A 16463-nucleotide genomic window follows, 5' to 3' on the forward strand; every position below is an offset into this window, starting at 1 on the left:
ACATAGAATACTGTGTACAGTACTGGTCAGACCACACATAGAATACTGTGTACAGTACTGGTCAGACCACACATAGAATACTGTGTACAGTACTGGTCAGACCACACATAGAATACTGTGCACAGTACCGGTCAGACTACACATAGAATACTGTGTACAGTACTGGTCAGACCACTCATAGAATACTGTGTACAGTACCGGTCAGACCACACAGAGAATACTGTGTACAGTACCGGTCAGACTACACATAGAATACTGTGTACAGTACTGGTCAGACCACACATAGAATACTGTGTACAGTACCGGTCAGACCACAGATAGAATACTGTGTACAGTACTGGTCAGACCACACATAGAATACTGTGTACAATACTGGTCAGACCACACATAGAATACTGTGTACAGTACTGGTCAGATCACACATAGAATACTGTGTACAGTACTGGTCAGACCACACATAGAATACCGTGTACAGTACTGGTCAGACCACACATAGAATACTGTGTACAGTACTGGTCAGACCACACATAGAATACTGTGTACAGTACTGGTCAGACCACACATAGAATACCGTGTACAGTACTGGTCAGACCACACATAGAATACCGTGTACAGTACTGGTCAGACCACACATAGAATACTGTGTACAGTACTGGTCAGACCACACATAGAATACCGTGTACAGTACTGGTCAGACCACACATAGAATACCGTGTACAGTACTGGTCAGACCACACATGGAATACTGTGTACAGTACTGGTCAGACCATGCATAGAATACTGTGTACAGAACTGGTCAGACCACACATAGAATACTGTGTACAGTACTGGTCAGACAACACATAGAATATTGTGTACAGTACTGGTCAGACCACACATGGAATACTGTGTACAGTACTGGTCAGACCACATATAGAATACTGTGTACAGTACTGGTCAGACCACACATAGAATACTGTGTACAGTACTGTTCAGACCACACATGGAATACTGTGTACAGTAATGGTCAGACCATGCATAGAATACTGTGTACAGTACTGGTCAGACCACACATAGAATACTGTGTACAGTACTGGTCAGACCACACATAGAATACTGTGTACAGTACTGGTAAGACCACACATAGAATACTGTGTACAGTACTAGTCAGACCACACATAGAATACTGTGTACAGTACTGGTCAGACCACACATAGAATACTGTGTACAGTACTGGTAAGACCACACATAGAATACTGTGTACAGTACTGCTCAGACCACACATAGAATACTGTGTACAGTACTGGTCAGACCACACATAGAATATTGTGTACAGTACTGGTCAGACCACACATAGAAAACTGTGTACAGTACTGGTCAGACCACACATAGAATACTGTGTACAGTACTGGGCACCAGTGTACAAGAAAGATATAGTGGAGCTGGAGAGGGTTCAAAGACGGGCAACCAGAGTAATACGGGGAATGGAAGGACTACAGTACCCAGAAAGATTATCAGAATTAGGGTTATTTAGTTTAGAATAAAGAAGGCTTAGGGGCGACCTAATAACTATGTATAAATATATCAGGGACCATACAGAGATCTCTCCCATGATCTATTTATACCCAGGACTGTATGTATAAAACGGAGGCATCCTCTAAGTCTAGAGGAAAGAAGGTTTCTACACTAGCACAGACGGGGGTTCTTTACTGTAAGAGCAGTGAGACTGTGGAATTCTTTGACTGAGGAGGTGGTCATGGTTAACTAAATAAATAATTTAAAAGGGGTCTAGATGCATTTTTGGAGAGTAATAACATTACAGGTTATGTATAATAGATTTATAGGGACAGAACATTGATCCAGGGATTTATTCTGATGTCATATTTGGAGTCGGGAAGGAATTTTTACCTCTAGTATGAGGTTTTTTTTGCCTTCCTCCGGATCAACTCAGTAGGGACTCATTAGGGATATAGGTTGAACTTGATGGACTCTGGTCTTTTTTTAAACCTTATGAACTATGTTACTATTCTCAATTATTTACTAATATTTACAGTAAATTTGGTGCCAATTAAATCTCAGACGTTGACACAACTCAAATCAAAAGTTTGGACCATCTGGCGTCTCCTTGAGCAATAAAGAGGGAATTCAAGAGCGAGGAGTATACGGCACGGCTGACATGAATGTATGTCTAGTGAGAGTGAGGATAATGGGCGGTCAGAGGACATGGCCTGCACCCCATCTATATATACACCCTGTTCCAAATTATTATGCAAATTCTATTTAAGTGTCACAAAGATGAAATATTTAGTTTTTCAGCGTAACTCATGGATACATTGTGTCTCAGGCTCTTTTGATCACTGAAAACAATCTCGGACACCTGTGATATTTAGATTGCCAGGTGGAAAAACTACTAAAGGTGGGTGTTCCACATTATTAAGCAGACACCATTTTCAAGCAATATGGGGAAGGAAAAGAATATATCTGCTGCCGAAAAGAGTGAAATAGTTCAATGCATTGGACGGGGTATGAAAACATTTGATATTTCACGAAAGCAAGAGATTTGTGGCTGGTTTAGAGCACTGACGGTTTGATGCAGATAAAGGCACATTAAGGAAGATTTTTGCCAGATCCATGCATCGGATCAAGAGAGCAGCTTCTAAAATACCATTACATAGCAGCAAACAGATATTTGAAGCTGCTGGTGCCTCTGGAGTCCCACGGACATCAAGAAGTAGAGTTCTCCAGGGTCTTGCAACTGTGCATAAACCTTCTATTCAGCCGTCATTAACCAATGCTCAAAAGCAAAAATGGCTGCATTGGCAGAAAAATATGTGAAGACTAATTTTCAAACAGTCCTGTTCACTGATGAGTGCCGTGCAACCCTGGATGGTCCAGATGGATGCAATTGTGGATGGTTGGTGGACGCCCACCCTGTTCCAACAAGGCTGCGACGTCAGCAAGGCGGTGGTGGAGTCATGTTTTGGGCCGGAATCTTGGGAAGAGAGCTGGTCGGCCCCTTTAGGGTCCCCAAAGGTGTAAAGATGACCTTGGCAAAGTATGTGGAGTTTCTGACTGACCACTTTATTCCTTGGTACAGAAAGAAGAACTATGCTTTCCGAAATAAAATCATCTTCATGCATGACAATGCACCATCTCATGCTGCAAAGAATACCTCTGCATCAATGGCTGCTATGAGGATAAAAGGAGAAAAGGTCATGGTGTGGCCTCCATCCTCCCCTGACCTCAATCCTTTGGAGCATCCTCAAGCAAAAGATCTATGAGGGTGGGAGGCAGTTTACATCCAAACAGCAGCTCTGGGAGGCTATTCTGACATCTTGCAAACAAATTCAAGTAGAAACTGTCCAAAAACCCACAAGTTCAATGGATACAAGACTTGTGAAGCTGCTATCAAATAAGGGTCCTATGTTACAATGTAATGTGACCTGTTAAAATGTTTAAAAAGTTACTATGTGGTTAAAAGTTGGATTGAAGTAGCTTTTGATTTCAGTAAATGCTACAAACACAACAAATGACAATTTTCATTTCTTTACAACCTATAAAGTATTTTCAAACTTACTGTGTGGAATAATTTGTAACAGAGCATTGTAAGTGTTTTATCCTGTTATCATTAGGAGGTTTGTTCAATAAAATTTGAATTGTTCTCTTAATAGTTGATAACATGAGAATTATGCTGACTGTTATTTACATCAATTATTTAGGTAAATGAGAAAAATATAATTTGCATAATAGTTTGGAATAGGGTGTAGAGGAGCTGATCCCCTATACCAGTGGTCTTCAACCTGCAGACCTCCAGATATTACAAAACTACAACTCCCAGCATGCCCGGACAGCGATTGGCTGTCCGGGCATGCTGGGAGTTGTAGTTTTGCAACATCTGGAGGTCCGCAGGTTGAAGACCACTGCCCTATACAGTGGTCCCTCAAGTTACAATATTAATCGGTTCCAGGACGACCATTGTATGTTGAGACCATTGTATGTTGAGACCAGAATTCTATGGAAACCTGGTAATTGGTTCTAAAGGCACCAAAATGTCATCCAAAGATAGGAAAAAGTTAGGATTAAAGATAAATAAGTAGATAACTAATATAGATAAAGCAAATCCTTACATATAAAAGTAATAAAGATCTGCTGGAGCTGTAATCACTGTCTATGTCAGTGTTTCCCAAGCATGGAGCCCCCAGCTGTTGCAAAACTACAACTCCCAGCATGCTCGGACAGCCGAAGGCTGTCCAGACATGCTGGGAGTTGTAGTTTTGCAACAGCTGGGGGCGCCCTGCTTGGGAAACACTGGTCTATGTAGAGGACAGGAGCTACTACAGGGTCCTGTACAGTACCAAGTCCTAAAAAAGTAACATGGAGTCGCCCTCACCTGGTGTCCAGAGGAGCAGCTAACCCTGGTACAGGTAAAGTGTACATAACATGTAATACCTCCCTGTACTGTAGGGGGCGCTACCAGACACCAGTCAGTGCATGCACTTCAGTAATACAGGTAAAGTGTACAGAACATGTAATACCTCCCTGTACTGTAGGGGGCGCTACCAGACACCAGTCAGTGCATACACTTCAGTAATACAGGTAAAGTGTACAGAACATGTAATACCTTACTGTACTGTAGGGGGCGCTACCAGACACCAGTCAGTGCATGCACTTCAGTAATACAGGTAAAGAGTACAGAACATGTAATACATCCCTGTACTGTAGGGGGCGCTACCAGACACCAGTCAGTGCATACACTTCAGTAATACAGGTAAAGAGTACAGAACATGTAATACCTCCCTGTACTGTAGGGGGCGCTACCAGACACCAGTCAGTGCATACACTTCAGTAATACAGGTAAAGAATACAGAACATGTAATACCTTACTGTACTGTAGGGGGCACTACCAGACACCAGTCAGTGCATGCACTTCAGTAATACAGGTAAAGAGTACAGAACATGTAATACCTCCCTGTACTGTAGGGGGCGCTACCAGACACCAGTCAGTGCATACACTTCAGTAATACAGGTAAAGTGTACAGAACATGTAATACCTCACTGTACTGTAGGGGGCGCTACCAGACACCAGTCAGTGCATGCACTTCAGTAATACAGGTAAAGAGTACAGAACATGTAATACCTCCCTGTACTGTAGGGGGCGCTACTAGACATCAGTCAGTGCATACACTTCAGTAATACAGATCAAGAGTACAGAACATGTAATACCTCCCTGTACTGTAGGGGGCGCTACTAGACATCAGTCAGTGCATACACTTCAGTAATACAGGGGTTTTTACCAGTAAAATGCCCATTCTGATTGGTCAGTTCTTCCAGCCATTGACACGTTTCACAGATCTGGACTGTCTGTACATTGTATGTTGAGTCTGGTTTCAACTTACAATGGTGCAGAAAAGACCATTGTATGTTGAAACTATTGTATGTTGAGGCCATTGTAAGTTGAGGGATCACTGTATACACATATATACTGCACGGCTGACATCAATGTCCGGTACAGTGAGAGGGAGGATAATGGGCGGTCAGAGGACACATCCTGCACCCTACCTGTACATAGAGGAGCAAATCCCCTATAGACACAGATATACAGCACGGACACCACCTACCTCCTGGTCTGAATCTGAGCTCAGGATGGAACTGTCAGTGATGAGAATCGCTCTGGAAATCCACCTGAAAAAGGGAGAATTATCAGTAAATAATCATTTCTTCTAAATGAATGAACCTGTATCATCACTCCCATCATCCTCACAACCTAACCTCATCCCACAGTATTTTTCTATTCGTGGCTTCCTGGTTTGGATATCATCATAGATTAAGGGTATTACAAACTCTCTTCCTAGCAGCTTAAAAGTGACTATTTTTGCACCAAAAACAATTCCGGACTTTCTTTATAAATTCCTAATTTAGGTAAAAATTTTCTTAGGTATTTTGTTTTCCTGGGAAATGTTGGGTTTCAGATTATTGGTGTAAATATAAATTAAAATGCCAGGCGCCAAAAAATAGGTGCAAAAACCAGCAAAAAGAAACCGAAAATGTTTTAATTATGGCCCCTCCCAATGTATAATTCCCATCAACCTTCTCCTCACAATCCAATTTCCCAGTCTACCATTCTGCTGGTGCCTCTTAAAGGGGTACTCCACCCCTAAACATCTTATCCAAATGATAGAGAATAAGATGTCTGATCTCAGTTGTGGCACCCCAGACATTCGGTGAACTTTGCTCTGTGCCGGACGACTGGCGATGCGGGGCGGAGGCTCGTGACTTTACCGCCATGCCCCACTTGTGACGTCACTGCCACGCCCCCTCAATGCAAGTCTATGGGAGGGGGCGTGACGGCCGTCGAATACCAGCTTTATATATATATATATATATATATATATATGTGTGTGTGTGTGTGTGTGTAAATATGTGTGTATATATATATATTTTTTATTTTTTATTTTTTTTAAACGTGTTTTTTTTATTGACTTTTTTCAAACTTAGAAGTGTAAGTTGTCTCCTTATATAAAAAAAATATATATATTTTTATAAACTTACTAATTTATTTATGAAAAAATCATGTGGGGTTCCCTGTATTTTCATTCTCAACCAAATAACTTAAACAACAACCACAACCCACTAGGCTTTCCGTGCGCCGACAACGTACCAGCAAAGGAAAGATGTTAGTGCCCCGGAACCTGTGTAGTCACATAAACTCCCATCTTCCTGTACACAGCAGGTGATCCGGGCCCCTGATGACACTGCTGGGCCCCTGATGACACTGCTGGGCCCCTGATGACACTGCTGGGCCCCTGATGACACTGCTGGGCCCCTGATGACACTGCTGGGCCCCTGATGACACTGCTGGGCCCCTGATGACACTGCTGGGCCCCTGATGACACTGCTGGGCCCCTGATGACACTGCTGGGCTCTTACCTGTAGCAGACCTGGGTGCAGCTGATTTTCGGCAGGTAACTGTCTTCTATAACCACATGGCGGCAGCTGATCCGCTTCCCTCTGCTGTCAATCACCGCTGTACACCTACAAGAAACAACACAGGAGACGGATCAGCAATACAGATCAGAAGCTTCTACTGAAGATGAGGAGTTGTAGTTTTGCAACAGCTGGAGGCACCCTGGTTGGGAAACACTGCGTATATCAGAGAGTCTTACGGTCTCCCATTATTCAGTGCGGAGCGCAGGTCACATGGTGTTCCCCACAGATGAAGCCATACACTCACCCAGACACACAGCGCATATGATAAAACCGTGACCTCCCGACTCCGCCATCCGCCCCTATTGTAGAGATTGTGCACTAATAGATCATTTCAGACGTTAATCTGAGGGTCCGCGGCCGCCATCAGGGGCCGCGCTGTCACACACATCACTGTCACTCACTCCCATATAAATGAGACCCTGAGATCCCCCTGTAATATTTCCATTAGATATAAAGGGAACATAATCTGGTTAATGTGTCTCCTCCTTTATTATTAATAAAGAGGGAAGAGAAATGATCAGATAACCAGAGGGCGAGCCCCTAAAATAATAACCAGCGGGGACACTGCTCATACTATATGCAACAAATCTATCATATAGGGGATGGGTGGATAGGAGAGAGATAGAAAAGAGATAAATAGATAGATAGATATGAGATAGATGGATAGAAAAGAGATAAAAAGATAGATAGATATGAGATAGATAGATATGAGATAGATATGAGATAGATAGATATGAGATAGATAGATATGAGATAGATATGAAATAGATAGATAGATATGAGATAGATAGATATGAGATAGATATGAGATAGATAGATAGATATGAGATAGATAGATATGAGATAGATAGATAGATATGAGATAGATAGATATGAGATAGATATGAAATAGATAGATAGATATGAGATAGATAGATATGAGATAGATATGAGATAGATAGATAGATATGAGATAGATAGATATGAGATAGATAGATAGATATGAGATAGATAGATAGATATGAGATAGATAGATAGATGATAGATAGATAGAAAGGAGATAAAAAGATAGATAGATATGAGATAGATAGATATGAGATAAATAGATAGATATGAGATAGATAGATATGAGATAGATATATAGATATGAGATAGATAGATATGAGATAGATAGATGATAGATATGAGATAGATAGATAGATAGATAGATGATAGATAGATGATAGATATGAGATAGATAGATGATAGATAGATAGATATATGATAGATAGATGATAGATATGAGACAGATAGATAGATAGATAGATATATGAAAGATAGATGATAGATATGAGATATATAGATAGATAGATATATGATAGATAGATGATAGATATGAGATAGATAGATATGAGATAGATAGATATGAGATAGATATGAGATAGATATGAGATAGATAGATATGAGATAGATAGATATGAGATAGATAGATAGATGATAGATATGAGATAGATAGATGTGAGATAGATAGATATGAGATAGATAGATATGAGATAGATAGATAGATAGATGATAGATATGAGATAGATAGATGTGAGATAGATAGATGTGAGATAGATAGATATGAGATAGATAGATAGATATGAGATAGATAGATGATAGATAGATGATAGATAGATATGAGATAGATATGAGATAGATAGATATGAGATAGATAGATAGATATGAGATAGATAGATAGATATGAGATAGATAGATAGATGATAGATAGATAGAAAGGAGATAAAAAGATAGATAGATATGAGATAGATAGATAGATATGAGATAAATAGATAGATAGATAGATAGATATGAGATATAGATATGAGATAGATAGATAGATATGAGATAGATAGATATGAGATAGATAGATGATAGATATGAGATAGATAGATAGATAGATAGATGATAGATAGATGATAGATATGAGATAGATAGATGATAGATAGATAGATATATGATAGATAGATGATAGATATGAGACAGATAGATAGATAGATAGATATATGAAAGATAGATGATAGATATGAGATATATAGATAGATAGATATATGATAGATAGATGATAGATATGAGATAGATAGATATGAGATAGATAGATATGAGATAGATATGAGATAGATATGAGATAGATAGATATGAGATAGATAGATATGAGATAGATAGATAGATGATAGATATGAGATAGATAGATGTGAGATAGATAGATATGAGATAGATAGATATGAGATAGATAGATAGATAGATGATAGATATGAGATAGATAGATGTGAGATAGATAGATGTGAGATAGATAGATATGAGATAGATAGATAGATATGAGATAGATAGATGATAGATAGATGATAGATAGATATGAGATAGATATGAGATAGATAGATATGAGATAGATAGATAGATATGAGATAGATAGATAGATATGAGATAGATAGATAGATGATAGATAGATAGAAAGGAGATAAAAAGATAGATAGATATGAGATAGATAGATAGATATGAGATAAATAGATAGATAGATAGATAGATATGAGATATAGATATGAGATAGATAGATAGATATGAGATAGATAGATATGAGATAGATAGATGATAGATATGAGATAGATAGATAGATAGATAGATGATAGATAGATGATAGATATGAGATAGATAGATGATAGATAGATAGATATATGATAGATAGATGATAGATATGAGACAGATAGATAGATAGATAGATAGATATATGAAAGATAGATGATAGATATGAGATATATAGATAGATAGATATATGATAGATAGATGATAGATATGAGATAGATAGATATGAGATAGATAGATATGAGATAGATATGAGATAGATAGATATGAGATAGATAGATATGAGATAGATAGATAGATGATAGATATGAGATAGATAGATGTGAGATAGATAGATATGAGATAGATATGAGATAGATAGATATGAGATAGATATGAGATAGATATGAGATAGATAGATATGAGATAGATAGATATGAGATAGATAGATAGATGATAGATATGAGATAGATAGATGTGAGATAGATAGATATGAGATAGATAGATATGAGATAGATAGATATGAGATAGATATGAGATAGATATGAGATAGATAGATATGAGATAGATAGATATGAGATAGATAGATAGATGATAGATAGATGATAGATATGAGATAGATAGATGATAGATAGATAGATATATGATAGATAGATGATAGATATGAGACAGATAGATAGATAGATAGATATATGAAAGATAGATGATAGATATGAGATATATAGATAGATAGATATATGATAGATAGATGATAGATATGAGATAGATAGATATGAGATAGATAGATATGAGATAGATATGAGATAGATATGAGATAGATAGATATGAGATAGATAGATATGAGATAGATAGATAGATGATAGATATGAGATAGATAGATGTGAGATAGATAGATATGAGATAGATATGAGATAGATAGATATGAGATAGATAGATATGAGATAGATAGATAGATGATAGATATGAGATAGATAGATGTGAGATAGATAGATATGAGATAGATAGATATGAGATAGATAGATATGAGATAGATATGAGATAGATATGAGATAGATAGATATGAGATAGATAGATATGAGATAGATAGATAGATGATAGATATGAGATAGATAGATGTGAGATAGATAGATGTGAGATAGATAGATATGAGATAGATAGATAGATATGAGATAGATAGATGATAGATAGATGATAGATAGATATGAGATAGATATGAGATAGATAGATATGAGATAGATAGATAGATATGAGATAGATAGATGATAGATAGATGTGAGATAGATAGATATGAGATAGATAGATAGATAGACAGACACATATACATTGTTAGACTATGTGGAGACTCTCTGTAATCTATAGACATTGTCTGCCATCACTTTGTGGCGCTGTGATGGCGGTGACCCACACGCGGTGACTTCAGCCGCTCGGTGTCATCTGATCTGGTGCTGGGCACATGAATCACGCTCAGCCTCCATTGACCTTCTTTCAATGTGTCTAGTAAGAAGAGTGGAGGGGACAATCCATCTCCAGCACAGCCATGAGTTATAAAGGTTCTTTATGGACCTCATTACCCAAACTAATGGACTAAGGGGCCGCATCCTTGAGACGGACCTACCCGCCACCGCCACCGCCCGCACTGTAATATTTCAGCACAAATATGTAAATTTACACACAAATTTCCATCTTTTTTTATTAAAGAAATATAAATTTATTGGATTTTACGTCGGTTTGAGGGACAGGTTTTTGTGTCGGGTTCGGTGTCCTAAGTGACTGCGGTTATGTACAAAGTGATGACACCGATATATTTCACGCTGAGAAGACGCCTCAAAGTTATGAGATGAGAAGTTTCCTTCATGTTCACTTCTCTGCGGTTATAGTCGGTGACGCCGCCCGACAGGTCGTCAAATACTCCAAATCTAAGGCACTTTATAGAGTTTTTACTTGCTATAATATTGTTGGTTATAGTTTTTTCCCCTGAATATAGGTTAATAAATATCTGTGTGTATATATATATGGGGATTATATATATATATATATATATATATATACGGTATATATATATATATATATATATATATATATATTGTTCTTGGTTCTATATTGTGCTGTAATGTGTACTTTGTTTTCAATTTATTATGAACCATTTTTTAGATTGTTTCTATCTTTCTCTTTAGTTTTGCTTTCTGACAGAATTTTGGGGCTTCACTGGAGTTTAGATGCATTTTTGTAATTGCGAATATTTAAGATTTTTGTGCCATCTCACTCCACAATTCACCAAAAGTGCAAGCTAGAAAGATGAAGTGAACACCCCCGTCTCTTCATTACACACCCGTCTCTTCATTACATGCCCCTGTCTCTTCTTTACACACCCGTATCTTCATTACACACCTGTCTCTTCATTACACACCCCTGTCTCTTCTTTACACACCTGTCTCTTCTTTACACATCCGTCTCTTCTTTACACATCCGTCTCTTCATTACATGCCCCTGTCTCTTCTTTACACACCCGTATCTTCATTACATACCTGTCTCTTCATTACACACCCCTGTCTCTTCTTTACACACCTGTCTCTTCATTACACACCCCTGTCTCTTCTTTACACACCCCTGTCTCTTCATTACACACCCCTGTCTCTTCTTTAGACACCCGTCTCTTCATTACACACCCATGTCTCTTCTTTACACACCCATCTCTTCTTTACACACCCCTGTCTCTTCTTTACACACCCATCTCTTCTTTACACACCCATCTCTTCTTTACACACCCCTGTCTCTTCTTTACACATCCCTGTCTCTTCTTTACACACCCCTGTCTCTTCTTTACACACCCATCTCTTCTTTACACACCCCTGTCTCTTCTTTACACACCCGTCTCTTCTTTACACACCCCTGTCTCTTCTTTACACACCCATCTCTTCATTACACACCCCTGTCTCTTCTTTACACACCCATCTCTTCTTTACACACCCGTCTCTTCTTTACACATCCCTGTCTCTTCTTTACACACCCCTGTCTCTTCTTTAAACACACGTATCTTCTTTACACACCCGTCTCTTCTTTACACACCCCTGTCTCTTCACTACACATCCCATCTCTTCTTTACACACCCCTGTCTCTTCTTTACACATCCCTGTCTCTTCTTTACACACCCCTGTCTCTTCTTTACACACCCATCTCTTCTTTACACACCCCTGTCTCTTCTTTACACACCCGTCTCTTCTTTACACACCCTGTCTCTTCTTTACACACCCATCTCTTCATTACACACCCCTGTCTCTTCTTTACACACCCATCTCTTCTTTACACACCCGTCTCTTCTTTACACATCCCTGTCTCTTCTTTACACACCCCTGTCTCTTCTTTAAACACACGTATCTTCTTTACACACCCGTCTCTTCTTTACACACCCCTGTCTCTTCACTACACATCCCATCTCTTTATTACATACCTTTGTCTCCTCATTACTACCCTGCTGTCATTTCATTACACGCCTATTCCTTCATTACACACCCCTTGTTTCCTCATTACCTCCCTGTATATTCATTACACACCCTTGGTCCTTCATTACACACACTGTATCTATCTTTTCTATTACAGCCCCCACATCTCTTTATTACATACCCACAGCATCTTCATTACAATATCCGTCTCTTCAATACACATCTCTTCAAAACACACCCCTGCCGCTTCATTACACACCTCTTATTTCTTCATTACACCCCATCTCTTCATTACATATCTTTTTCTTTATCACACACCCAATGTCTTCATAACACACTTATCTCTTCATTACCCCCCCCCCTACATCTCTTCATGACATGCCCCTTGCTTCTTCTTTACACTCCTCAGTCGATTTATGAAACACCAATTGTCTCTCTATTACAAACCCTGTCTCTTTATTACACTAATTGCTCTCTTCATTACACTACGCTGACTCTTCATTACACACCCCATCTCTTCATTACACACCCCATATCTTCATTACACCCCAGCTCTTCATTACACAACCTGTCTCTTCATTACACACCCCATATCTTCATTACACCCCAGCTCTTATTACACACCCCATATCTTCATTACACAACCTGTCTCTTTATTACACAACCCATCTTTTCACTACACACCCGGTCTCTTCATTACACATCCCCTGTTTCTTGATTACACACTGCCTGTCTTTTAATTACACACTGCATGTCTCTTCATTACACACTGCCTGTCTCTTCATTACACACTGCCTGTCTCTTCATTACACACTGCCTGTCTCTCCACTACACACCCCATCTCTTCATTACACATCCCCTGTCTCTTCATTACACATCCCTTCTCTTCGCTACACACCCCCTGTCTATTCATAACACCAACCCTGTCTCTTCATTACACATCCCCTGTCTCTTCATTACACATCCCTTCTCTTCGCTACACACCCCCTGTCTATTCATAACACCAACCCTGTCTCTTCATTACACATCCCTTCTCTTCGCTACACACCCCCTGTCTATTCATTACACAAACCCTGTCTCTTCATAACCCAGGCTACAAATGCCCAACAGGGTACAAGAGCCTCCTTTTAATTGTACCATTTTCCCCAATAAGTCTCTCCTTTACCTCTAATATTGTAATCACTTCCATTTATCTCCATTACATTTATACACTAAAAGCTTCATTCCATCCTAACCAGCAGGGAGCCTCCAGTAACCAGTGCCCCTTCCATACTGTACAGGCAATATATGGACATATTTATTTGCTGTCAATGTTTTCATGTATGTGGTAAATAACATAGGAATGTATCTGTGCCAGTAATGATCTTATTATAATGTCACAAGAGCAGAGGGAACACAAATAAACCTTGTATTATGAATTCGGCATCCTGCTTTACATAATGCATTTACTTCTGTAGTAAAGCGCAGGTTCCCTTTAAATGGCGATTTCCCCCACTACAGAATAATCCTGACTTCTATCAGATACCATGAATATGAATCACGACCCTGGCAGAATACACTCAGCCCCGTTCTCTTCTGTATTAAGGAAAGATTTCCCTAACCTGCTCACACAGGTGACAATTGCGCAGTGGGAAGACATTAACCTTCCGTTATTACGGTGAAATATAACTCAATCACACGTCACCGTGATGGATCTCATTCACTAAAACGTCTCGGCTGCGCCTAATCCTTAAGAAATAACATGTAAATCCCTCCATCTTGTATCCGGAACAACGAATGTCGCCTCAGCGCCACTTGTGCGAAGACAAAACACCTGATGAAACCTTCTTGACACTGAATCTAGAGAGCGGGATTAACCCTGTCCTAACGGCAGGAAACGGAGGATCAAAGAGAAATGAAGGAAGAAAGAGGATCGGGAGGCGGAGATGTGTATAGTGTATAAGGACTAATAAACAATAGAGACAGAACATTTTGTATATATAGAAAAGGAGGGTCTGCCCTTCTGCTGGAGCTGTGGTGCGCGAGGATAGGTTCAGTCCAGGAACACGGAAGCAAAAAAAATAAAGAACTCCCAGCACTCAAGTACTCATGGCATTGTCTTATATTATCTATATTATATCACACGTCCCCCATTATCTATATAATATCACACTCCTCCATTATCTATACAATATCACACGTCCCCCATTATCTATACAATATCACACGTCCCCCATTATCTATATAATATCACACTCCTCCATTATCTACATAATATCCCACGTCCCCCATTATCTATATAATATCACACTCCTCCATTATCTATATTATATCACACGTCCCCCATTATCTATATAATATCACACTCCTCCATTATCTACATAATATCCCACGTCCCCCATTATCTATATAATATCACACTCCTCCATTATCTATATTATATCACACGTCCCCCATTATCTATATAATATCACACTCCTCCATTATCTACATAATATCCCACGTCCCCCATTATCTATATAATATCACACTCCTCCATTATCTATATTATATCACACGTCCCCCATTATCTATATAATATCACACTTCTCCATTATCTATATTATATCACATGTCCCCCATTATCTATATAATATCACACTTCTCCATTATCTATATTATATCACATGTCCCCCATTATCTATATAATATCACACTCCTTTATTATCTATATAATATCACACGTCCCCCATTATCTATATAATATCACACTTCTCCATTATCTATATTATATCACATGTCCCCCATTATCTATATAATATCACACTTCTCCATTATCTATATTATATCACATGTCCCCCATTATCTATATAATATCACACTCCTTTATTATCTATATAATATCACACGTCCCCCATTATCTATATAATATCACACTTCCTCCATTATCTATATAATATTACACTTCATTATCTATATAATATTACACTCCTCCATTATCTATATAATATCACGCTTCTCCATTATCTATATAATATCACACTTCATCATTATCTATATAATATCACACTTCATTATCTATATAATATCACACTTCATTATCTATATAATATCACACTTCATTATCTATATAATATCACACTTCATTATCTATATAATATCACACTTCATTATCTATATAATATCACACTTCATTATCCATATAATATCACACTTCTCCATTATCTAGATAATATCACACTCCTCCATTATCTATATAATATCACACTTCATTATCTATATAATATCACACTTCATTATCTATATAATATCACACTCCTCCATTATCTATATAATATTACACGTCTCCCATTATCTATATAATATCACACTCCTCCATTATGTATATAATATCACACGTCCCCCATTATCTATATAATATCACACTCCTCCATTATCTATATAATATCACACTTCATTATCTATATAATATCACACTCCTCCATTATGTATATAATATCACATGTCCCCCATTATCTATATAATATCACACTCCTCCATTAT

General features: G+C 38.3%; 1 protein-coding gene across 2 annotated transcripts in view; it reads right to left on the reverse strand.

Moving 5' to 3' along the window:
• CHM (CHM Rab escort protein) overlaps positions 1–16463 on the reverse strand; it is a 155648-nt gene that overhangs the window by 39196 nt on the left and 99989 nt on the right. For both annotated transcript variants that reach the window (XM_056538238.1, XM_056538237.1), the window contains exons 10-11: positions 6907–7011; positions 5598–5661 (exon numbers count right to left, since the gene is read on the reverse strand). In XM_056538238.1, coding sequence (XP_056394213.1) covers positions 5598–5661; positions 6907–7011 — 169 coding nt within the window. The remainder of the gene's footprint in view (positions 1–5597; positions 5662–6906; positions 7012–16463) is intronic.

This window comes from Hyla sarda, chromosome 9, assembly GCF_029499605.1.
Source record: "Hyla sarda isolate aHylSar1 chromosome 9, aHylSar1.hap1, whole genome shotgun sequence".
NCBI lineage: Eukaryota > Metazoa > Chordata > Amphibia > Anura > Hylidae > Hyla > Hyla sarda.